Source organism: Triticum urartu, chromosome 4 (genome assembly GCF_003073215.2).
Source record: "Triticum urartu cultivar G1812 chromosome 4, Tu2.1, whole genome shotgun sequence".
Classification (NCBI taxonomy): domain Eukaryota; kingdom Viridiplantae; phylum Streptophyta; class Magnoliopsida; order Poales; family Poaceae; genus Triticum; species Triticum urartu.
In genome coordinates this window covers 181,422,854-181,444,882 of record NC_053025.1, presented here as the reverse complement: position 1 = coordinate 181,444,882, position 22,029 = coordinate 181,422,854, and the positions used below count along the sequence as shown (strand labels likewise).

General features: G+C 50.0%; 2 protein-coding genes across 5 annotated transcripts; one reads left to right on the top strand and one right to left on the bottom strand.

The window, feature by feature from the left end:
* The first annotated feature begins 1,554 nt into the window (after positions 1-1,554).
* On the top strand, positions 1,555-11,967 carry LOC125551247 (protein REDUCED WALL ACETYLATION 4-like). Of its 2 annotated transcripts, none has more exons than XM_048714404.1 (15): positions 1,555-1,756; positions 2,819-2,910; positions 3,165-3,302; positions 3,398-3,454; positions 3,534-3,606; positions 3,930-4,088; positions 9,864-10,013; positions 10,089-10,344; positions 10,437-10,552; positions 10,687-10,773; positions 10,853-10,941; positions 11,027-11,089; positions 11,195-11,251; positions 11,365-11,461; positions 11,543-11,967. In XM_048714404.1, the coding sequence occupies exons 1-15, from the start codon at positions 1,688-1,690 to the stop codon at positions 11,696-11,698; spliced, it is 1,659 nt and encodes a 552-aa protein (XP_048570361.1). In that variant the 5' UTR covers positions 1,555-1,687; the 3' UTR covers positions 11,699-11,967. The 2 variants fall into 2 exon arrangements, with proteins under 2 accessions (XP_048570361.1, XP_048570362.1); XM_048714405.1 differs by having other exon boundaries at positions 1,575-1,756; positions 3,168-3,302.
* A 2,443-nt stretch (positions 11,968-14,410) lies between these two features.
* LOC125551246 (probable pre-mRNA-splicing factor ATP-dependent RNA helicase DEAH3) lies at positions 14,411-18,016 on the bottom strand. Of its 3 annotated transcripts, XM_048714402.1 has the most exons (7): positions 17,618-18,010; positions 17,192-17,379; positions 15,960-17,044; positions 15,480-15,605; positions 15,155-15,393; positions 14,950-15,068; positions 14,411-14,861 (listed from the first exon to the last, which is right to left on the bottom strand). In XM_048714402.1, exons 1-7 carry the CDS (start codon positions 17,903-17,905, stop codon positions 14,741-14,743), a joined length of 2,166 nt encoding a protein of 721 aa, XP_048570359.1. In that variant the 5' UTR covers positions 17,906-18,010; the 3' UTR covers positions 14,411-14,740. The 3 variants fall into 3 exon arrangements, 2 of the variants coding, with proteins under 2 accessions (XP_048570359.1, XP_048570360.1); XM_048714403.1 differs by lacking the exon at positions 17,618-18,010 and having other exon boundaries at positions 15,960-17,092; positions 17,192-17,355; XR_007302319.1 differs by lacking the exons at positions 14,411-14,861; positions 14,950-15,068 and having other exon boundaries at positions 15,375-15,393; positions 15,480-15,716; positions 17,618-18,016.
* Between the last annotated feature and the right edge of the window lie 4,013 nt (positions 18,017-22,029).

Below are 22,029 nucleotides of genomic sequence, written 5' to 3'. Positions count from 1 at the left end.
AGTTGCGCTTTCAGTTTGAATGACCACTTTTGGCGGATGGACATACACGAAATTCTGAAAATACGTACCTCACCAAGACAACTTCATGATTTCTTCGCATGGCATCCGGAGAAGCATGGCCGATTCTATGTGAGAAGTGTGTACCACTTAGCGACGATTGATCACGATGAGCGGTTCGCTGGCGGGGCGTCCAGCGCTAACCCCGACGGGAGCCGCTCTATGTGGAGTCTGATATGGCGCTCCTCTGTGCCTCTGCGTATGAAACATACGACATGGCGTGCGGCGATTGGAGCACTAGCTACTGTTGCTTGCATGCAATACCGGCATCTGAAGACGCATGGGACGTGTCCACTTTGCGGCATTGTTGATGAGGACAGCTACCATGCATTAGTTGCATGCAACCATGCACGTATCATATAGGAGGCCATGAGACAAGTCTGGTCGCTTCCACCAGACCGGCTCCTTATTAATAGTGGCAAGGAATGGTTGCTTAATTACAATGAAGCTGAACTCGATAAAGTTCTTATGCTTATTAGGCGTATTTGGCAATTATGAAATGTTGTTACTCATGGTAAAAAAGGTTCCCCCGATGACCATTATGGTGGATTATTTGGACAGTTATATAAGTCCATTGAAGATACGTGCAAGTATAGTACATCAGGGATTATCAAGGGTAAAATGTTGATTATGACTCGACCGTACCATAAGTGAGGATTACTCATGTTTCTTAGCCTTGGCCACCCCGACCACTGATTATGTTGCACTTTCAATGGATGGATCTTTTTCAGTGGAATCCGACGCAACAGCGGCAGGGATGATTCTTCGACGACATGGTGGTTCAGTTATTTTTGCAACACATGGGTTTATTTTCAATTATTACGAAGCACTAGAAGTGGAGATACATGCAGTTATGTAAGGAATGACGTTTGCTATACAACATTCCAGTCTTCCAGTCATTGTCCAATCTAACTCAAGTGAGGCTTTATCCTGTTTATCAGGGGATAGACTAGTTCGTTCGGCATATGGTCATCTTGTTGCTGAAATTAAGGTGTTGATGTGTGACATAGAGTTTATTCCCTAGGAGTTGACTAGTGATCATAATAGAGTTGCCGATCGTCTAATAAATTATAGTCGTATCGAGTGTACCATGGCACCGCTATGTATCGAGGACCATCTGGCTTTTGACTGTAACTCTCTTAATTTGGAATAAAACTTCTTTCGCCTTGGAAAAAAAATCACTTTAGACAAAAATTATACGCCTTATCCTATGTACTTCCTTCGTTTCAAATTACTTGTCGCAGGTATGGATGTATCTAGATGTATTTCAGTTCTAGATACATCCATTTCTGCGACGAGTAATTTAGAACGGGGAGAGTACCTTGGAAGTTAATTTTCCAGTAGCCGAAAAAAGAAGACGATAAATCTTTCCAACCTAACTGGCTAAATCTAACCTAACTCTTTTAGGTAGACCGTCACTTGCAAATCGCACGGACTGTGGGCCGCGTTGTCCATCGCTGGTGGCCCCACATGCAGTGTCTGCGCGACTCGTCATCCGTCGTAAACCGGAGAGGCCCTTTTGCTCTCACACATACCCGCGCTTATTTTCTCTCGGTTACCTAATTTTCGCCCCTCCTCCTCCGATTCGCGTTTGGATCCCAGCGCCAAAGCTTGGCGGATGCTGTAGAAAATGGCGGAGGCGCTCGCGTCCGCGGGTGGGCTCGCCATGGCGGCCTCGACCTCCTTCACGCCCGGCCAGGTGAGCCCTAAATCGCCCCTCGATCGGGCGTCAGCGCGGCATTGCTGCTCCGTGCGGATTCCTTGGGTGCTTCCTGGAGCTTGTACGCGATTGACGCGGGGCTGGAGTGGTGGCGGCGGGGATTTTAGGGGGGGGGGGGGGGGGGGGGGGGGGGGGGGGGGGGGGGGGGGGGGGGGGGGGGGGGGGGGGGGGGGGGGGGGGGGCGCGGGTGAGCGGGCAAGCAAGTGCAGAACTGCGGGGCGCGCTTTCTGTTTTAGGTGGTTGAAAGGAAACGCTGGAGATGGCATGGTTGTGAAATTTCCTAACGGGATTCAGTGGTGCCTTTTCTTATTTGAGGGATTCCTAGATTGGTCAGTGACATGGTTGCTGGTTCTGTTGCGCTCGCGCTTGGTTGGTTATTGTTGTCAATGTGCAAGTATTGCTCGTTGGTTAGGATTTAGTGCTATTCTGATTGGAGGGGAACCAGTTAACCTCATTCAGGATTGAAAACCATGGCTAGTTTCTTTGTGTGTGTGTGTGTGTGGTGGGGGTCTATGCACAGATTACTGGTGGGTGTTTTGGAATGGTAGTATCTAATCTGGGGTGGATTTTTTTAGCTGTTCCAACACATTGGTGAATGAGGGCTGTAGATCTGGAGACACCAGATGTTCCAACACATGAATTTCTCTGTTGTATTATTGGGGAATATATGCTCATACTAGTGATTCAGTGAGTGTGTGCTAACCCACTTTATAGGTTTGGCCATTCAGCCTATTGAATTGAATGTTGATGTGCTTGTTTTACTATACATGATCGATCCTTGAGTTTAGTAACCGGTGTGAGGTTCAGCGGGCCAATTATTTAGTATGCAAAACTGCAGAGTATTGTGGATTGCAATAGTACAAGGGCTGAAGTTTAAACAGCGCGTCTAGAAGGCTTTTTGTAACTTCCCCTAACTAAGTATGCATAGTGATGCTATTATCCCCCCATGAAGTTGATTTGTTTATTACAGAGACTATAATTTATTTATTTCTGGGACATTGATCATTGGTACTGACAGAACTTGCTTTGTACTTTTCCCAGCTTTCTGCTTTTCTGGGATTTCTTTGGGTTCTTGCGGCCTGGGTGTATGCTGAGGTTCTCTTTCATAGGAAGAATGCTGCTTCACTTAAAACGTGAGTAAATTCTATTTTGATCATGGGAATGCTGCTAAGTTGTATCTCCCCTTTGAATATTGTCTCTGAACAGAAATCTCTGCCTATGCTGAAAGTACCATAGGTCCATAGCTCAATGTATCTTACTTTTCTGGGGTTGATCTATTTTGTTCTTCCATCTTGAAATGAGTATTGTCACCATTACATGTTGTTTAATGAAACAATACTTTCTAGGAGGACTCTTATCCGAAGTAATGCTTCCTTCTCTTTGTCAGTAGACACTCGGACATCAATTTATCAGACATGGATAGTAGCTCAAACAAAGGAGAGGATCAAACAATGTTACTGGAGGAGGGTGGTCCAGTAGCTGGTGCAAAGCCAGTTTATGCTTCTTTCACATCACAGATGCTCAGGTTGCTTGTGAACTATAATTCTCGATGGCATAATAATTAATAAATGATTGTTAAGATATCAAGATTCAAATGCACTAACTTAGTTGGTTCCACAGACTTTTTTGTATGGACGAGACACTTCTTCTGGAGCATCGATTGACACTGAGGGCAACGTAATCTACTTGCATTCTGTATTCGTTGATACTTGTCCAGTTGCATTATTCTGCTGACCGCTTGCCATTGGTCTATCAGATCCGAGCTTGGAGGCCATCTACTTTACTTTTACATATGTGACCGCACAAATATATTCGGAGAGTCTGAAAAGGTACTATTATGCTGATACTTACTTACTTGAAATGTATGCCCGCATTTAAACACCATCTGAATGTATAGTTATATGGCATTATTATCTATTGTAAATAGCTTTCAGATTCTAGGTCTGCTGATGCTTTAGTATGTTGTTTTTCTGTAGAATCTTATGCTAAATTTTGATGTCCCTATGTAACATACTGGTCAAAATCAGATTCTTAGAACATGTCAGCTTTTCTGCCTTATTCAAATTAATGCAAAATACTAGAAGCTGCATAGAAGGTGTGTGCGCAATATGCTATTTTCAATTGGATAACTTTTTTTTGTGTGTATCTACAGAATTACAGCCGAGATCTCTTCCTTTTCCTCTATTTTCTTCTTATCATCGTAGCAGCTATTACTTCCTTCAAGGTCCACCAAGATAAGTCCACATTCACTGGAAAATCTGTACTATATTTGAATAGGCATCAGACGGAGGAATGGAAGGGTTGGATGCAGGTATTTTCATAGTTCATCTTCCTTATAGCATTTTGTCTGGCTTTTATTCTACTACCCGCCAATCATGCATGAATATTAATGCATTTGGTAGGACTAGGGTTCCTACCAGGCCTTCGGCGTAGGTTATATGGACAAGGAGGAGGGGGACGAGGGCTGGAGCGGGCGCGCCGGCGAGCGGGCGCCGTCGCGGCTAGGGTTGGGTGCGGCGGCGGCTAGGGTTCCGGCTCCTTGGGGAGCCGGGCAACAGAAGATTATGATATCTTTATTGCTTAATCTCAAACGGTGTCTTACAACTAGTATTTATAACTTTAGCCTAAGATAACTTGTGGGCCAAGCCCCTCATACTAATGCCCAGTGGGCCTCTTCCTGGTATAGACCAAACCGGTCATAACATCTCTCCCCGCCTGCGCAAACAACTCGTCCTCGAGCTAAAAGTCCGGATAGTGTTGGCGGAATTCCTCACGCTGCTCCCAAGTAGCCTCCTCCTCCGGAAGGCCCGCCCACTGAACGAGGACGAACCACACGCCACGACGGAGCTGTGCCTGCAACACCTTTGCGGGCTCTGGAAGAATGCGACCATCGGCGGTTGGAGGAAGCGTCGGAGGAGCCGCCGGTGGCTCGCCATGGAAAGGCTTGAGCAGCCCCACATGGAAGACGTCGTGGATGCGAGCGCGGGCTGGAAGCTGAAGACGATAGGCCACCTTCCCAATGCGCTCCAAGATAGGGAAGGGCCCGGCGTAGCGAGGGCCGAGCTTGCGCTTCGCGCGCGGGTCAAGTGACTGCGTAGAGCGGTGGAGAAGACGCAGCCACACCCAGTCACCCACCGCGAACTCCGCTTCGCGATGATGATCGTCGTAGTAGTGCTTGGCCAGCTGTTGGGCCTGAAGGAGACGCTGACGGACCTCAACAAGCATCTCGTCACGGGTGCGGATAAGTTCACCCGCAACCTCCGTCCGAGCCGTCTCCGGGTCCACCGGTTGTATAGGCGGGGGTGGTCGACCATAGACCACCTCAATCGGCGTAGCGCGCAGGGCGGAGTGATAGGAGGTGTTGTAGCAGTACTCCGCCCAAGAGAGCCGGTCCACCCAAGTGCGAGGCCGATCACCTGTCACACAACGCAAATACATGGCAATGACCTTGTTAACCACCTCGGACTGACCGTCCGTCTGAGGATGGAACGCCGTACTCAGGCGGAGCTGGACACCCGCCATCCTGAAGAGGTCGCGCCAGACATGGCCCGTGAACACTGGGTCCCGATCACCGACGATCGAAGCAGGGAACCTGTGTAGGCGGACAATGCCGTCGAAGAAGGCCCGGGCCACGGACGCCGCCGTGTACGGATGGCCGAGCGCGATGAAGTGGGCGTACTTGGAAAACGGTCGACCACCGTGAGGATGACCGACTTGCCGCCCACCTTGGGAAGGCCCTCGATGAAGTCCATGGATATATCCGCCCAGACCTGAGACGGCACCTCCAAGGGCTGAAGTAACCCAGCCGGTCTCAGGGTCTCCGTCTTGTTGCGCTGGCATGTCTGACAAGACCGAACCCAGTCGCGGACCAGGGCGCGATCGCCAGGGATGTAGAAGTCGGCGCGAAGACGATGGAGGGTTTTCTGCACACCCTCATGACCCGCCGAGTGGGCGAGCTGTAACACCTGGTGACGGAGATCATCATGCGCCGGAATAAAGATCCGGCGCCCATAGAGAAGCAGTCCGTCAGAGAAGCGCCAAGGCTCCTCCAAGTCGCCGGCCGTGAGCTGCTGCTGAAGAAGGACGGCGTCGTCGGCCGTCGCAGTTGCGCGGCGAATGTCGGCGAAGAGACCGAACGTCGGCCCGGAGCGGATGCACAGGACCGCCCCGGCGGAGGGAGCGAGGTCGGAGTCGCGACGGGACAACGCGTCGGCCACGGTGTTAAGGCGGCCTGGCCGATACTCGACGGAGAAGTCGAAGCCGAAGAGCTTGCTGATCCACTGGTGCTGTGGCACGGTCGACAGCCGTTGGTCCAGCAAGAACTTCAGGCTGTAGTGGTCCGTGCGAATGCGGAAGGACCGTCCCCACAACTACGGCCGCCAATGACGAACGGCTTGTACAAGGCCAATGAGCTCCCGCTCGTATGCCGCCAGCTTAAGATGGCGCGGAGCGAAAGGCCGGCTGAAGAAGGTGAGGGGCCCATCGCCCTGATGAAGCACGGCACCGAAATCGGCGCCCGAGGCGTCACAGTCCACCACGAACGGGCGGTCGAAGTCGGGCATCTGGAGGACGGGGCCGGTCGTGAGGGCCCCCTTGAGGGCCTCGAACGCCGTCGTCGCCTCGTCGTCCCAGGCGAAAGCGTCGCGGCGAAGCAACCGCGTGAGGGGCGCCGCGATGAGCCCGAACTCCCGGATAAATTTCCGGTAGTAGCCGGCGAGGCCGAGGAACCCACGGAGAGCCCGCGGCGAGTGAGGCGTCGGCCATGCGGAGACGGCCGCCACCTTGTCGGCGTCCATAGCCACCCCGTCGGCCGAGATGACATGGCCGAGGTAGCCGACGGTAGGTGTCCCGAACGAGCACTTCGAGCGCTTAAGGTGGAGGTGGTGCGCCCGAAGCTCGTTGAAGACGATGGTGACGTGCTGGAGGTGCTCGACCCAGGTGGCGCTGTAGATAAGAATGTCATCAAAGAAAACAAGCACAAACCGCCGTAAGTAGGGTCGGAGGACGTCGTTCATCAAGGCCTGGAAAGTCGCTAGGGCGTTGGCGAGGCCGAAGGGCATCACCAAGAACTCGAAGTGGCCATGGTGGGTGCAAAACGCCGTCTTGGCGATGTCGTCTGGATGCATACGCACCTGATGATAGCCCGACCGGAGATCGAGGTTGGTGAAGAAGCGCGCCCCATGGAGCTCATCCAAGAGCTTGTCGACCACCGGTATAGGGAACTTGTCCTTGAGCGTGAGCGCGTTCAGGGCGCGGTAGTCGATGCAGAAACGCCACGTGCTGTCCGACTTGCGGACGAGAAGCACCGGTGCGGTGAAGGGTGATGTGGAGATCCGAATGATGCCCACGGCGAGCATAAGGGCACACTGTCGCTCCAACTCATCCTTTTGCAACTGAGGGTAGCGGTAGGGCCGAACCGCCACAGGAGTGGTGCCCGGCATGAGGTGAATATGATGGCCGTACACCCGGGCGGGCGGAAGACCCCGTGGCTCGTCGAAGAGGTTGCTGTGCTGCTGCAGAAGGGAATCCAGCAGGGGTTGCTCGGCCTCCGAGGACGCGGCGACCAGCTGGAGGTGTGGCACGGCCGGTGCAGCGCCTCCAAAGCCGTCCCACCGGATGCGGCGGCCCAGCCGCCAGAACGTCATCGTGAGCGCGTCGAAGTCCCACAGGATGGGACCGAGGGTCCGGAGAAAATCCACCCCGAGGATGAAGTCAAAGCAGCCGAGGTCGACCCCTGCACAGGTAATGGAGAAGTGTTCGCCACCGATGGAGATGGGAACGTCGCGGGCGAGCCCATGACATCGGAGGCGATCGCCGTTCGCCACCGTGATCCGCAGGCGAGCCCATGACACCGGAGGCGATCGCCGTTCGCCACCGCGATCCGCAGGCGCTCCCCGCCCGTCGTCGGAAGGGCTAGCCGACGCATGGTCGCCTCGGGCAGGAAGTTATGGGTGGAGCTAGTATCTAGCAGGGCCACCAGCCGCTCGCCATGGATCGTCACCGGCAGCAGCATGGTCCGCTCGCCACGGATGCCGGCGAGGGCGTGGAGGGAGACGACGCACGCCGTCGCCGTGGAATCCGTGGGCGTGTCCGCGGCCGCCTCGGGTGGTGGTGGCGCGTCGGTCGAGTCGTCCGCCTCGGTGTAGTCGACCGTCTCCAAGTAAAATAGGCGGGGGCAGACATGGGTCGGCGTGTAGGGCTCATCGCAGTTGAAGCAGAGGCCCTGACGGCGACGCTCATGCTGCTCGGCCGGTGACAACCGACGGAAGGTCCGTGTGGTGGCCGGGGGTGCGGCCGTTGCGGCTGGAGGAGGCCGGCCCGGTGCTGGAGGAGTCGGCGCTGGTCGACTGGGCTGGCGGCCGCCCCGTCCGGACGGTTGCTGCAGTGCCTGGGCCCGCTGCTCGAAAGCCCGGGCGTAGTACATGGCCGTCTGGAGGTCGGGGGGATCCCGGAGCTCGACGTCCACGCGAATATGGTCCGGCAGACCGCCCACAAATAACTCGGCGCGCTGAATCCCGGAGACGTTCGGCGCGTGGCACGCCAGGGCCTGGAAGCGGTCGGCGTAGTCCTGCACCGTGGATGTGAAAGGTAAGTGGCCGAGGGCCACCAGTCGGCTCCCGCGGATAGGAGGCCCGAACCGGAGGAGACAGAGCTCCCGGAAGCATTCCCATGGTGGCATGCTGCCCTCGTCCTGCTCGAGGGCGTAGTACCAGGTCTGCGCCGCGCCTCGGAGATGATAGGACGCGAGCCAGGTACGGTCCGAAGCGAGCGTCCGCTGCTCGCGAAAGAACTGCTCGCACTGATTGAGCCAGTTGAGAGGGTCCTCCGTGCCCTCGTAAGTGGCGAAGTCCAGTTTGGCGAATTGAGGGGGTGTCGGACCACCGTGCCCGGGGGCTGCTGCAGTCGGCGGCAGCGCGTGTGCCGGGTTGGGGATCTCCGGGCCGTAGTTCGCCGAGCCGGAGGGACGGTCAAACCGAAGGGAGGGCGTCGGGTGTTCCGGCGCCGTGGTATACACCGGGCCCGGCGACGAGCCGGCCACCCACGCGGGAATTGGCGATGGCGATGGCGGAAACTGCACCTAGTGCAGGGGCTGACCAGTGGGCCTGGGCGCGGGTGGTGGTGCTGTCGGCGGTGGCGGCGCCTGGTGGTGCTGCGGCGCCGCAGCCAGCGTCGAGGTGGCCGGCGGGGGCGCCTGTAGAAACTGCTGGGAAGGGCCCCCCAGCGGTGCGGTGGTGGCCGGCCACGCTGGCCAAGGGGTCCCCGCGGACGGGTAGTGCTGCAGCAGCGGCGGCGGGGGCGCCCCTCCGTAGGGCGACTGGAAGGCCGGGGCGGGCCACTGGAGCGGCGGCGGCCCGTAGGCGGCGGGGGCTGGTTCCCGGCGAGATAGAGACTGATGCCCTGGACCGCCTGGACGAGCTCCCGAAGGGTGCCCGACACCTCCTCGGGCGAGAGGATGGGGGGCGGCTCCGCCGCGGTGGTGGTCGGCGCTGGCGGGGTGGCGGTCCCGGACGTGATCGCCGGCATCGGTGCGGAAGGGGCTGGCGGCAGCGTAGGTGGGGCGGTGGTGTTTGGCAGCGGCGGCGGTGATGGAGGAAGCGACATGATCGGTCTGGTGTCTCTGGATACCAAATTGGTAGGACTAGGGTTCCTACCAGGCCTTCGGCGTAGGTTATATGGACAAGGAGGAGCGGGCACGCCGGCGAGCGGGCGCCGTCGCGGCTAGGGTTCCGGCTCCTTGGGGAGCCGGGCAACAGAAGATTATGATATCTTTATTGCTTAATCTCAAACGGTGTCTTACAACTAGTATTTATAACTTTAGCCTAAGATAACGTGCCTAAGATAACTTGTGGGCCAAGCCCCTAATACTAATGCCCGGTGGGCCTCTTCCTGGTATAGACCAAACCGGTCATAACAAGAATGAAACTGTCATCCTGCAGTGCTTACTTGCTTACCTCCTTCACCTTCATTTGTAACATGTTAGTTGTAAATAAGCTGATTTACCAAGGGCATCCATTTGCAACCTCAAAGGTTTTGATCTCTCTGCTAGCAGAGCACCACTTCTCAGCATTGCTTTGTTTGTTTCCAGGTGCTATTCTTGATGTACCACTACTTCAATGCTAAAGAGATCTACAATGCAATTCGTGTGTTCATTGCTGCATATGTCTGGATGACTGGATTTGGTAACTTCTCCTATTATTATGTGCGGAAGGATTTCAGTCTGGGACGATTTGCTCAGGTCCATTCTTAATTAGTCCAATTGTTCTTTCTTTTCATCCGCAGAAATTTACTAACATGGCTGCACCTTCAACAGATGATGTGGCGCCTCAATTTCTTTGTGGCATTCTGTTGCATTGTCCTAAATAATGATTACACACTATATTATATTTGCCCTATGCACACTCTTTTCACCCTCATGGTGTATGGTGCTCTTGGAATTCTAAACAGGTATAATGAGATTACATCAGTGATTGCTATAAAATTTGTTGGGTGCTTCTTGGTAGTTATCTTGGTATGGGAAATCCCAGGTGTCTTTGAGATAGTCTGGAGCCCATTCACTTTTCTTCTAGGTCAGTTTTCCTTCGGTAACAGTTAGTGAGTTTGCTAGTCTGCATTTTTTTTCTTCAATGAAACTTAACAATGTTATTCGTCTTGTGTGCAGGTTATGATGATCCTTCTAAACCAGATCTCCCCAGGTTGCATGAGTGGCACTTCCGATCTGGACTGGATCGCTACATATGGATTGTGGGGATGATATATGCCTATTACCATCCAACGGTATGTTCCGTACAACTTGTTTTATGCAGTATGCTGGCATAACTGATATGTTTTTTTAAATCCAAAGATAGTTTCAATTTCATCAAAATTATCAAAAGAGCGGGTGAAATGTGTTTGACATCTCCATGTCATAGGTTGAGAAGTGGATGGAAAAGCTTGAAGAAGCTGAAACAAGAACGAAACTCTATATTAAGGCCTCTATAGTTACAGTTTCTTTAACGGTAATTATCAAACATCTACAGCAAATTGTCTGTCATAGATATATTTTGATACGATCTGCTGGCTTTCTGGTGAACACAGGCTGGGTATTTGTGGTATGAGTACATCTATAAGCTGGACAAGATTACCTACAATAAATACCATCCCTACACATCCTGGATTCCCATAACGTATGTATCTTTCCTGTTTGTGTCGAGTATAAATCCATCTGTATACTGTTAAATCTGATTGATCCATGTGTGTTGCATTCAAAAGTGTTTACATCTGCCTGCGCAACTTCACTCAAGAATTCCGGGCATGCTCTCTAACGCTATTTGCGTAAGTTTTGTGTTAACAGAGCAAGTTATATCGTTATGACTAAATGTAATGCTAATGATCTATGAATATGCGACTAACACATGCTTGTTGATTTGTTTGTTCTAGCTGGCTTGGAAAGATTACACTAGAAACATATATATCTCAGTTCCATATCTGGCTCAGGTACCATATGCAGTTTCGGTACTTTATAGGTTCTGCCATTTGTGCCACTGGATAATTGCCTTCAGATTTTAAATGAATGAAACTTATTTTGTTTGCTTTGATGACTCTTGAAGATCAAAGGTGCCCAATGGGCAACCCAAGTGGCTATTGACAATAATCCCAGATTACCCACTACTTAACTTCATGCTCACTACTGCGCTATATGTTGCGGTATGTGCACTTTCCCCATGTATGACATTGAAGAATTTAGTCCGTAAAGCGACTTGCTTATGCCAGCATGTGTTTCTGCAGGTTTCCCATAGGCTCTTCGAACTGACTAATGCTTTGAAGATAGCATTTGTACCTCGTGATAACAAGCGCCTCTCATACAATTTTGTCACAGGGATTGCCATTTCAGTTGCACTCTACTCTGTATCATTTGCCTTAGTTGGCATAGCAGGATACTAGCAAATCTAGCCATTAGTTTGTTAGTTCTAGTTATAGTCTACGGTGTCAACAAAGCTAGTTTGATTGTCGGTGAGATAAATGTCAACAGGCGAAGCATGATGCACATCGCATAAACTGCCTCTCTTTCACCTTGGACTTGAGTCGGCGTGCAAAGTTTAGTCTTGAAGAGTGTAAAATGTACAATGTGCCCCAAGTGGGAATATGATAAGGGTACACATACGTACACATATGTACACACACGTCCTTGACATTGTCGGTCGTGATTGTAATTCTTGTGGTTGAGTAATACAAGAATTTATTGCCAAAAAAAAGTACTAGTATAGCTGTTGAAATGCATACCAGAGCGAGCACTTGGGCAACTCCAACGTGGATCATCAAATTGCTCGAAAATGTCTGGATCGAACGGTCCTGACACTTTTAGCCATCCAACATAGCTTACCAATTCCGTCCACCAGACGTTTAAAATCCTACAAACTGACAACAAATCAGGGGAGGCCTATGGGAGTTCGGGCTTGACACCCTGGCCCACCCAAAACCATGGCGGAGTGTGCACATTTGGATACTCTGCTCCAGTATTCCTGTGTTAACTGAAACCCTAGCCTACCCAAAACCATGGCGGAGTGCGCAAATTTGGACATTCTGCTCCACTATTCCTGTGTGAAAGCCTGCCCTCTCTGTCCCGATAGCAGGCGCCCCACCCGGTCTTTCATTGCTTGTTTTGTCGCCGACGTGATGGATCGACGGGATTCGTTCGGGGGGTTCATGGTTCCTTCAAGCCGGAGATGGTCATGTGCGTGGCCGTGTCCGCGGAGTGGCAAGGCCAGACCGTGAAGGCGAGGGAGATGAAGGCACTGGCAGTCGAAGCTTGTCCTACAAAGGTGTCGGTGCCGCCCGAACAATCACAAATTCACAAAGCCCCCTCCCAATACAAGCCGCCCTACTATCACGTCGACCATCTAGTCAGCCTGACACACAACAGTCATGTAGCACTCAGTCACCTCCTCCAGCTATCCTCGACCGTCTGCTCGTGGTTTCCATCCACGAGCCCTCATCTGTAGGTGCGCAGTCACTGTTCGGTGGAATGCCTCCCATGTTCGATGGCACCACACACGAGGCTATGATGAATGTGGAGCAAACGGACATAGAAATGGACATAACCGTACAAAGAAAGCCACATAATCCAAACATAGATCAAAAGAGCATCACAATTCAACTGACAGACATAGTTCTAAACTAAAATTATTAAAAACAGAAATAAAGACGAAGAGAGTCGAGCTTCTCCGGTCACCAGCGCAACTGTAGCCCTCCGTGTATGAAGTCAGCCTGGTGTGGCCCCACCAAGTACCAACGGCAACTATGTCGATTCTTTGCGCGACTTGCTTAAGCTGACGATGGCGTTGATGTCTCCATGTCGCCGTGGAGCACGTCGCCTTGACGGCGGAGCTGAGCCGCCAAGGTGCTCAAATTGATTAAGAACTTTGCCAACGCCACACACGCGTTGTACACGCAGCAGGGCAATGAACCAAATTTTTTTTGTTGTAGCTACCCATTCAATATAGAAGAATTTAAATTTGAGAATCAAAGGTTCACAAAAATAAAACTTCTCGACTTTTACACACTTCTATTTTCTTTTTGGAATGAACACATCATTCAGTTTGGCATACGAAGTACTAAAAATTTCATCAAAAACTTATAACTTGTCAAACAAAGGCCAATAGAAAAAAGAATAGAGGTATAACAAGCATAATATCCATGATTAGATTGAAAATAGCATAAAATTTTCAGTCAGTTTGGCAAAGGAAAAAATTCATATGTATGAAATACATATGTGGAATTCGCTAGAATTTCATGTGATTCAGTAAACAGAATGGAATGTTTCTTTGATAATGGAGAGTGAGCTGATAATGGAATTTTTCTTTGATAAGAAGGAAAGTTAAGATAGGTATTAATGAAGAGTGAGCTGGTGATGGAATTTTTCTTTGATAAGTAGAAAACTTAAGATTAAATGCTTTAAGAATGGAAGCGAAAAAAATGTTCACAATGCCTAGATTTAGTCAGATCCAATTCAAGGGATTTTATAGGTTTATTAATCAAGTCTTGGCAAAAGAACTCGACAAGTCTTCAACAATTAAAAATCCAGATAACGAAATTCAATTATACTCCCTTTGTACCGAAATACATGTCGTTGGAGTAGCTGAAGTTCAGACCACCGGACACCTGCCAGGCATGGGCCGCCTCACCACTGCCATCCACAACGGGCACAACCACCAGCGAGGCACCTCCCGTAGGAGTGCACCGAGCCCCCACCATCGGAGGGGAGATCCGACCATCGGCGGGAACACCAGGGGAGAAGGGGAGGAGAGAAAGGTGGCCGGCGGCTCCAGAATGGCCAAGGCTGACGGGAAATTTTTTTCTCACCTTTTCATTTTGCAAAAGCACTTCGCAGTTTGACCGGTCAATTAATTCCACTCAGGCCAAATACGCATAGCACACGTACAGGTACAGGGCAGGAAATGTAAACAGTGGCCGTATCCTGAGAGCATGTAGTGACATTTCCTGTATCCGTATCTAACAAATCTAAGACGTGACCCTAAGTCATATTTTCTGTATTCAAACCTAAAACAAATCTAAGACAAATAATTCAGGACGGGGGGAGTAATTTCCTGACTAGTTACACAAGTTGTCTCAAAAGGAAGTAAACACAGTACGATGTCAGCAATTCCATGAAAACTAGCCAAAAGGATGCTGAAGTACAAAGTAAACAACAGCATTTGATACACCAAAAATATGGAGACCGACACATAATTAATGTATGATAACCTACACCTTCTAAAACAGAGGGAAAACAAGCATCTACTCCATAATTCGTAATTCAGTAGCAGAGGGACATTTGACATATGTCGTATATAGTGATTTCACCATCCACAATACTGGAAAACTACTACATGGAAGATATCATGACAATGGTGGAGGCCAACAGTGATGTCCAAAGCCTTTGGCGGCGCTGCCCACATTCCAAGGGACCAGAAGAATGACATCAATTCAGTTCCTACTAGCAGCTCTTTCCCTCTCCCTCTTATTGTGTAGCCTCTCAAGAACACGCTTGGCCTCACATGATGGGAAATTGGTCAGATCATAGTACTGTGGAGCTATATCGATCAGCCTGGGAACAGAACACAGAGAAAGGTCAACATTGTCAATCAAATACCCAATTGGACAAGTTTCATTTCAGACTTTAGACGAGGACTTACCACTCTCCACGGATATCGGTGACTGTGCGGATGAAATTCCTGGTGGTCAAAACATATTCATTGTAGATGACCCATTCCGGCTTATGGTCCATGCAATTCGAGGGATGAAGATGGACAACCTGGCAAGGAAAGAAGGGTGAAAAGCTGCAATACAATACTCCATAATAATAAAGGAAATAAAAGAGACAAAAATCAGAATACCAACCTGATTATCCTTAACGGTCAAGTAATGCCCAGTTCGCTCCAGATGAGCAACCTGCATAAAGTACCCTGAAAGCATTGCTTTCCTGATGTTGACATAGTACTCACGACTGTTGAAGTCTGTACTGCACATCTTGAGGTTGAATCTGGTCATGATGCGCACAAGTTGTTGTCTAACATTATCAGCAGACTTCATCGCCCGGGCATTGACAAAATTCTCATAACACCATGTAGGATCCTCATCTGCATAGTGAAGGAAGAGTCTGTTAGCCCCCAAAAAATTGCAGTCTGACCGGGTGTAGATCGAATGAGAATGGTTATAGGCTTACTGTTTTGCTTGTATGCATGGTACACGTTCAAAAGTGTCAGATGATCCCCATCGATGTGCCCAAATCGAGCCTTCGCCTCATCAGCAGCCTTTTGTGCCTCCCTAGGCCGGAGAAAGCAATTGGGTACTAGACAAAGGATATGGTAATAACAGACGAAGCCCACGGTTGGTCAGCAGATGCAAAGAGGCGAGACGATACCATTTGCTTTGTCAGAATAACTCAACATACAGCAACTATCTGCATCAGCCTAAACTGTATGATCATTTTGATCAATAGCTAGAAGCCAGGTGCATGACAGTTGCTGATGACAATACACAATATATACAAACAAGAGAAAATAGAAAACATGCACTAGTCTGCATGCTAGAACCATGGCAACTTGCTTGCACACACGGGTGCAAGCAAAACAGTGCATGTGCATAACAACATGATAATGTAGTTACAGAAATGCAAATGGAGAGGAATTGTTAGTTGACATACCTGATAGCATGGCAGATATTGAGAGGATCTCATTTGAACAGTTGTACCTTGGACTGATGACAAGCATCTTTGACATCTGTGGGTCTAAGGGGAACTCACTCATCATTTCACCTAAAGATGTTAGGTTGCCTTCATCGTCGAGTGCCCCCAAGTAGTTCAGAACTTCCAAGGCCCTCATTAGAGTTTCGGGCGCAGGAGGATCCATGAAGTCAAAATGCACTAAATCATCAATTCCAAGCTTCTTCAGAGTAAGAACTGTATTTGCCAAGTTTGATCGAAGAATTTCTGGGTAGGTCTGTGGCTGTAAATCACCATTAAAACTCTTCTCTGTGTACAACCTGAAGCACTTCCCAGGCTGTGTTCTTCCAGCACGACCAGCTCGCTGATGCGCACTTGCCTTGGAAATTGGAGACACCAAAAGGGATTCCACCCTTATCCTTGGATTGTAAACCTTCTGTTTGGAAAACCCTGGATCTATAACATACACTATACCATCAATGGTTAGGGATGTCTCAGCAATGTTTGTGGACACAACAATTTTCCTTCCAGCAGGACCTCCCTCTTTCAATGGAGGTGGAGCAGGGTCAAAAATCTTCTGCTGCATTGCAGGGGGGAGAGTAGAGTACAATGGCACCACTTTAACTGGGCCAACCTGATCACCCATGTTATTAACTTCCTTGTTTATTTTCCGACACGCATCCTCAATCTCCTCTTCTCCAGTAAGGAATACAAGGATATCACCAGCAGGTTCACACATATGTATCTGCACAACTGTCCTGATAGCAGCTTCTAGATAGTCCCTTTCTGGTTCCTGTGTATAGAAGATCTCAACGGGATGAAGTCTACCAGGAACCTTCATCAATGGTGCACCACTGAAATAACCTTGAAACTTCTCTGCCTCAAGAGTAGCACTCATAACAACAAGCTTCAAGTCAGGCCTGTTCTTTAGAACTTCCTTCAGAAGCCCAAACAGAACATCCGTTGCCAACGTGCGCTCATGAGCCTCGTCAAGAACAATCACCTTGTACCTCTCTAAAAGTGGGTCTGCCATTGCTTCTCTCAGAAGCATACCATCTGTCAAATATCTGATAGGAAGCAATAGTGTTCAACACAACATGATTAGATCAGAATACCTAAAAAAACAAAAGAAACATACACTTCATATCAATCAGCCAAAAGGGTGGTGCAACTGATACTGTTCTTCCACGAAATACAAGAACCAACAATCTTACTTGAGAACAGTTTTGTGACTGCTGCAATCTTCAAATCGGATACTGTAACCAACTTCCTCCCCGATTGTGACATCCATCTCCTCCGCGACACGCCGAGAGACCGACATTGCAGCAACCCTCCGCGGCTGGGTGCAGGCAACCATAGAGCGGTTGCTCAAACCTTCAGCCTCGAGCACAAATTGGGGGATCTGTTCCACACAGAACAAATCAATCATCGGAACAAACCAATCAATAAGGACAGACACCTCATAATGACCGTAATTATGCAAGCCCACACAAGCATTAACCTAACAAATTCACCATAGCACCAGGCATCTAGCCTCTAGAACACCTCCTAACTTTTCAATCCGAAAATTGAGGGCACAAACCAGTAACCTAAGCAACACATACATGGAGACGTATCGGATATAGGTGCAGATATAGTACCTGAGTGGTCTTGCCACTTCCGGTTTCTCCGACAAGGATGAGGGTCTGGTTGTCGCGGAGGACGCGGAGGAACTCGTCCTTCTGCTGCCAGACGGGGAGCGTGCGGCGCTTCTCGAGGATCTCTAGGTACCGCGCCGAGTAGGGCCGGCCGTTCCACCGGTTGATGGACGGATTGGCCGCGGCGGCGGCGGCGGCACCATTGATGCCGGCGCGGCCGAGCTTAGCGGATACGGAGGTCTCGTCAACCACGTCGAAGAGGCTCACCTTGCGCTTCCGCTCCGTCCCCATGGCGGCGGCGAGAGAGGTCGCTGGTGCGCGGAGGAGGAATAGGCGGGAGAGAGGCGAAACCCTAGCTCCCGTTTCTGGAAGAGTCGCCGGATTTATATTTGTGAATTGCGCGACTATTAGGTCGGCGTGAGGCTGCGAGATGGGACTCCGCTCGCGTGGTAGCGGGTTTCCGTGGTTTGCGTTTACCAGCCTGGAAGGCGTCCTATGTGACCCTGCACTTGCAGCCCCTATCGCGTTCGGTTTTCGTGAACGTGTAAAACTTGGTCTCAGGCTCGATTACGTTTTTTTTTTGCGAATGTTTTTTTTTCCTTTTCTGCGAATGAGTCTCGACTATGTTTCGCCAGAGCCACTCACTCAAGCTCGGTCCACGGCTCGATTACCGTGTTTTTTATCAGTAACTTTATTCCTCAAATGATAGACATATCGTTTACAATATTTGGAAGAATAAAGTCAGGTGAAAAAGAGTCCCAAAACTCTGAATTTTTAGTGCTAAAGCAGTGTTTTGCCAAACAATCTGCAGCTAGATTGGCTTCCCTACAGCATCGAACAAAATAAACAGAAGAAAACTCCATAGCCAATATTGTAGCTTCAGTTATAATTGCAGCATCAGGGTCAGAAGCAGCCTCAAGAGCATTCATGCTATCTCATTCAATTGCAACTTTGGTGCATCTTTTTTTTTTTGCGAGGGTAAAGGGAGTTTTATTGCAAATTCATAGAGTTACAGTTGAGAGGCCATACATCCTCAATACAAGGAGGAATCGAGCCTAGCCACACAGCAGTGGCACGCTCAATACGGCTATAGTTTGCCAGCCGATCGGCAACTCTATTCTGCACACGACTAAGTTTCTGAGGAACAAACTCCCTAATACCAGATAAGTGCTTGATCTCCATCACTAGCTGACCATACGCTGACCGTTGAAGAGCATCCGTAGCGAGACATGATAAAGCTTCGGATGAATCCGATTTGCATCATCGCATGTAGTTCCGCCTCCAAGGGATCATTGCAGTGAAAAACATATCTATAAGCTGCAAAGAGGATGACCCCCTCATGGCTCCTAAGTATCATCCCAACCGCCGCAGAGCCGTCTTCAGCCTGGAAGGAGCCATCGACGGACAGGGCCACAGACCCTCGCGGTGGTGCCGGCCATGGTAGGGCAGTTGCCACCCCTTTTTGGCGCGGTGCCACCGGGGCTGCCGAGGACATCTTACCTTTGAGAATCTCCTCCACGGTGAACTTGCCAGCCAAGTTGATAGATTTGTAGTAGCTGTCCAAGAATTCAACGGAGGCCAGTACTAGGGGTGCTTCCTTGCCATGATATATATCATTCCGAACCTGCCAAATCCTCCAAACCAACAAGATTACCATGTCTGCAACTGTCTTTGAGCAAACGCTGAGAAGTGTCATGAGCCATTCCTGTCCGTTATCAACCAGAAAGTCATCCTCCGGCAAAGGCCACCTCCGACGCATGTTGAACCACAATGTTCTAGCATGCGTGCAAGCAACCAAAGCATGCAACGTAGACTCCTCCTCAATCCCACAAAGATGACATAGGGATCTGGTCGCCAAATGCCTCCGATTTTTACATCGTTGTGTTGCTAGCGTACCAGTCGCCACTCTCCACGCATGAATCTTCATTTTCTATGGTACGTTGGTCGCCCAGATACAGTTCCATATCACGCGCTCACCAGCTGGGTTTGTGCTCGATGACCCATTGGCAAGAGCGATGTTGTGGTCGCATGTGGCCAGCTTATATGCGCTTCTTACTGAGAATAGTCCAGACTTCTCCGGGAACCAGGAAACGAAATCGTCGCGGTTACGCGGTGAAGCCCTGATCTTTAATATGTAGTCCACATCCATCGGCCAGAAAAACTCCCGAAGACGATCAACACGCCAAGCACCGTTCTCATCAATGAAATCGGCCACCCGGTTCAGTCGACAGATCCCCTTTGGGGTGATAGGATGAAACGACGACGGCCGAGGGATCCAGGGGTCCCTCCATGTGCGTATGTTAGCTCCATTGCCGACCCTCCAAATAACACCTTGCTTCAGCAGATCAAGACCATGAAGTATGCCCTTCCAAACAAACGAGCCATTACCAAAGAACGAGGTGTCCAACAGCTGTCCAGTCGGGTAGTAACGAGCTTTCAAGAGCCGTGCACATAGGCTATCCGGTGAATCTAGCAATCGCCAAGCTTGCTTGGCCAGTAAAGCTTGATTGAAAGCCCGCATATCCTTAAACCCCATGCCACCCATAGACTTTGGTAGTCGCAACTTGTCCCAACTCATCCACGCCATCTTCTTCTTCCCATTCTCAACGCCCCATCAATACTGGCGGATCATACGAGTCAGCTCATCACATACCGATGCAGGTAACTTAAAGACACTCATCACATAAATAGGTATTGCCTGTGCGACTGCCTTGATCAAGATTTCCTTATTTCCAGAGGACACGTATTGTTCACTCCAATCAATAAGTTCCTTACGTAACCGATCCTGGATGGTTTCAAAGTTTCCCTTATGTACTCTTCCTTCCGGGACCGGGAGGCCCAAATACTTAGGCTCAAAAACTTCCTGGGTTATTTCCAAGACCGACTTAACCTCATGTACCACTGAGAAGAGGATGGAGCACTTTGATGGGTTAATTAATTGTCCAGTCGCCGCCGAATACGTGTTCAACACACTCTTAACCAAGTTAGCTTGCTGTTCCGAGGCTTGAAAAAATAGGAGTGAGTCGTCTGCAAACAAAAGATGTGTAATAACCGGAGCAGACCTGCATATCTTAACCCCTTGCAGGCCATCCTCTCTCATTGATTTATGTAACAGGGCAGACAGGGTATCAGCCACAAAGAGGAAGAGAAAGGGTGATAAGGGGTCACCTTGACGGAGCCCTCTTGAGGGGGAGAAGGGCTCCAGTAACTTGCCATTGAATTTCACAGAGTACTTCACAGATGTAACGCACGCCATAACACGGGATATCCAAGCATCACAGAAACCCCACTTGGACAGAGCCCTCTCCAAGAAGTTCCAATCAACACGATCATACGCCTTTGAAAGATCCAGTTTGTAAGCACACCACGACGAAGAGTTTGGTCTGACGTTTTGTATGTGGTGGATACATTCAAAAGCAATTATGGAGTTATCAGAAATAAGCCTCCCGGGGATGAAGGCACTCTGATTTTCAGAAATTAGCTCATCCAAAAGTGGCCGAAGCCTATTTACCATGCACTTGGAGACAATTTTGTACACCACATTGCATAAGCTAATGGGTCTAAAATCTTTGAGCTCTCGTGGATGTTGCACTTTGGGAATTAGCACAATAGTCGTGTCATTAACACCATCCGGCATGACTCCACTAGTAAAGAACTCCTGTACCGCTGCCACGATTTCCACCTTAAGAGTATCCTAGTTCCGTTGGTAAAACCTGGCCGGGAAACCATCACATCCCGGGGCTTTCAACGGACCAATCTGAAACAGCGCATTGGATATCTCCTCCTCCGTATACGCTCTACATAAGGCCTCATTCATCTCCATCGAGACTTTAGGGGTGATAGTATCCAGAACCTCAGTCGGATCCAAGGTCGGATCCTTGGTGAAAACCTCTTTGAAGTATGAGCATGCCATCCTTTCCATCTCCGACAGCGCCACGCACCACGAACCATCTTCTTTCCTGAGTTTCTGTATAAGGTTTCGCCTCGCCCGCCACACTGCCCGACGGTGGAGGTATTTAGTGTTACGCTCCCCCTCCTTCAACCACGTGATACGAGACCGTTGCAGCCACGGCATCTCCTCCCGGTACAGCAACTCATCAAGTTCATTCATCTTTGATCGAAGTTGAGCTCGGTCTGCCCCTGATAGCCGCAGGTCAGAGAGTTGGCCCCGCAACTGTTCGATCTCTTTCAAAACATTCCCGAAGGTAGCTTTGCTCCATTGCTTCAAATCTCCCATGACCTGTTTCAGTGAGATGGCAATTGATCCCAAGTCACCAGCTGGCCGGTGCCTCGCCCACGTCTCAGAGATGATCGGGAGGAGCTTCACATCACGCTCCCACATGATCTCATACCTCGATACTGACGGCTTATGCCCCGGCTCCTGCACCCCCTCGAGGTTTATCAAGAGCGGGCTA

Excerpts from the sequence above, each read along its gene's own strand:
- LOC125551247 (XM_048714404.1), top strand. The coding sequence starts at position 1,688 with ATGGCGGAGGCGCTCGCGTCCGCGGGTGGGCTCGCCATGGCGGCCTCG. Across the intron at positions 3,455-3,533 it reads CGATTGACACTGAGGGCAAC|ATCCGAGCTTGGAGGCCATC; the intron begins GTAATCTACTTG and ends TTGGTCTATCAG. Across the intron at positions 10,942-11,026 it reads ACATCCTGGATTCCCATAAC|TGTTTACATCTGCCTGCGCA; the intron begins GTATGTATCTTT and ends TGCATTCAAAAG.
- LOC125551246 (XM_048714402.1), bottom strand. The coding sequence starts at position 17,905 with ATGGGGACGGAGCGGAAGCGCAAGGTGAGCCTCTTCGACGTGGTTGAC. Across the intron at positions 17,380-17,617 it reads GAAGTGGCAAGACCACTCAG|ATCCCCCAATTTGTGCTCGA; the intron begins GTACTATATCTG and ends TGTGTGGAACAG. Across the intron at positions 17,045-17,191 it reads AGTCACAAAACTGTTCTCAA|ATATTTGACAGATGGTATGC; the intron begins GTAAGATTGTTG and ends GCTTCCTATCAG.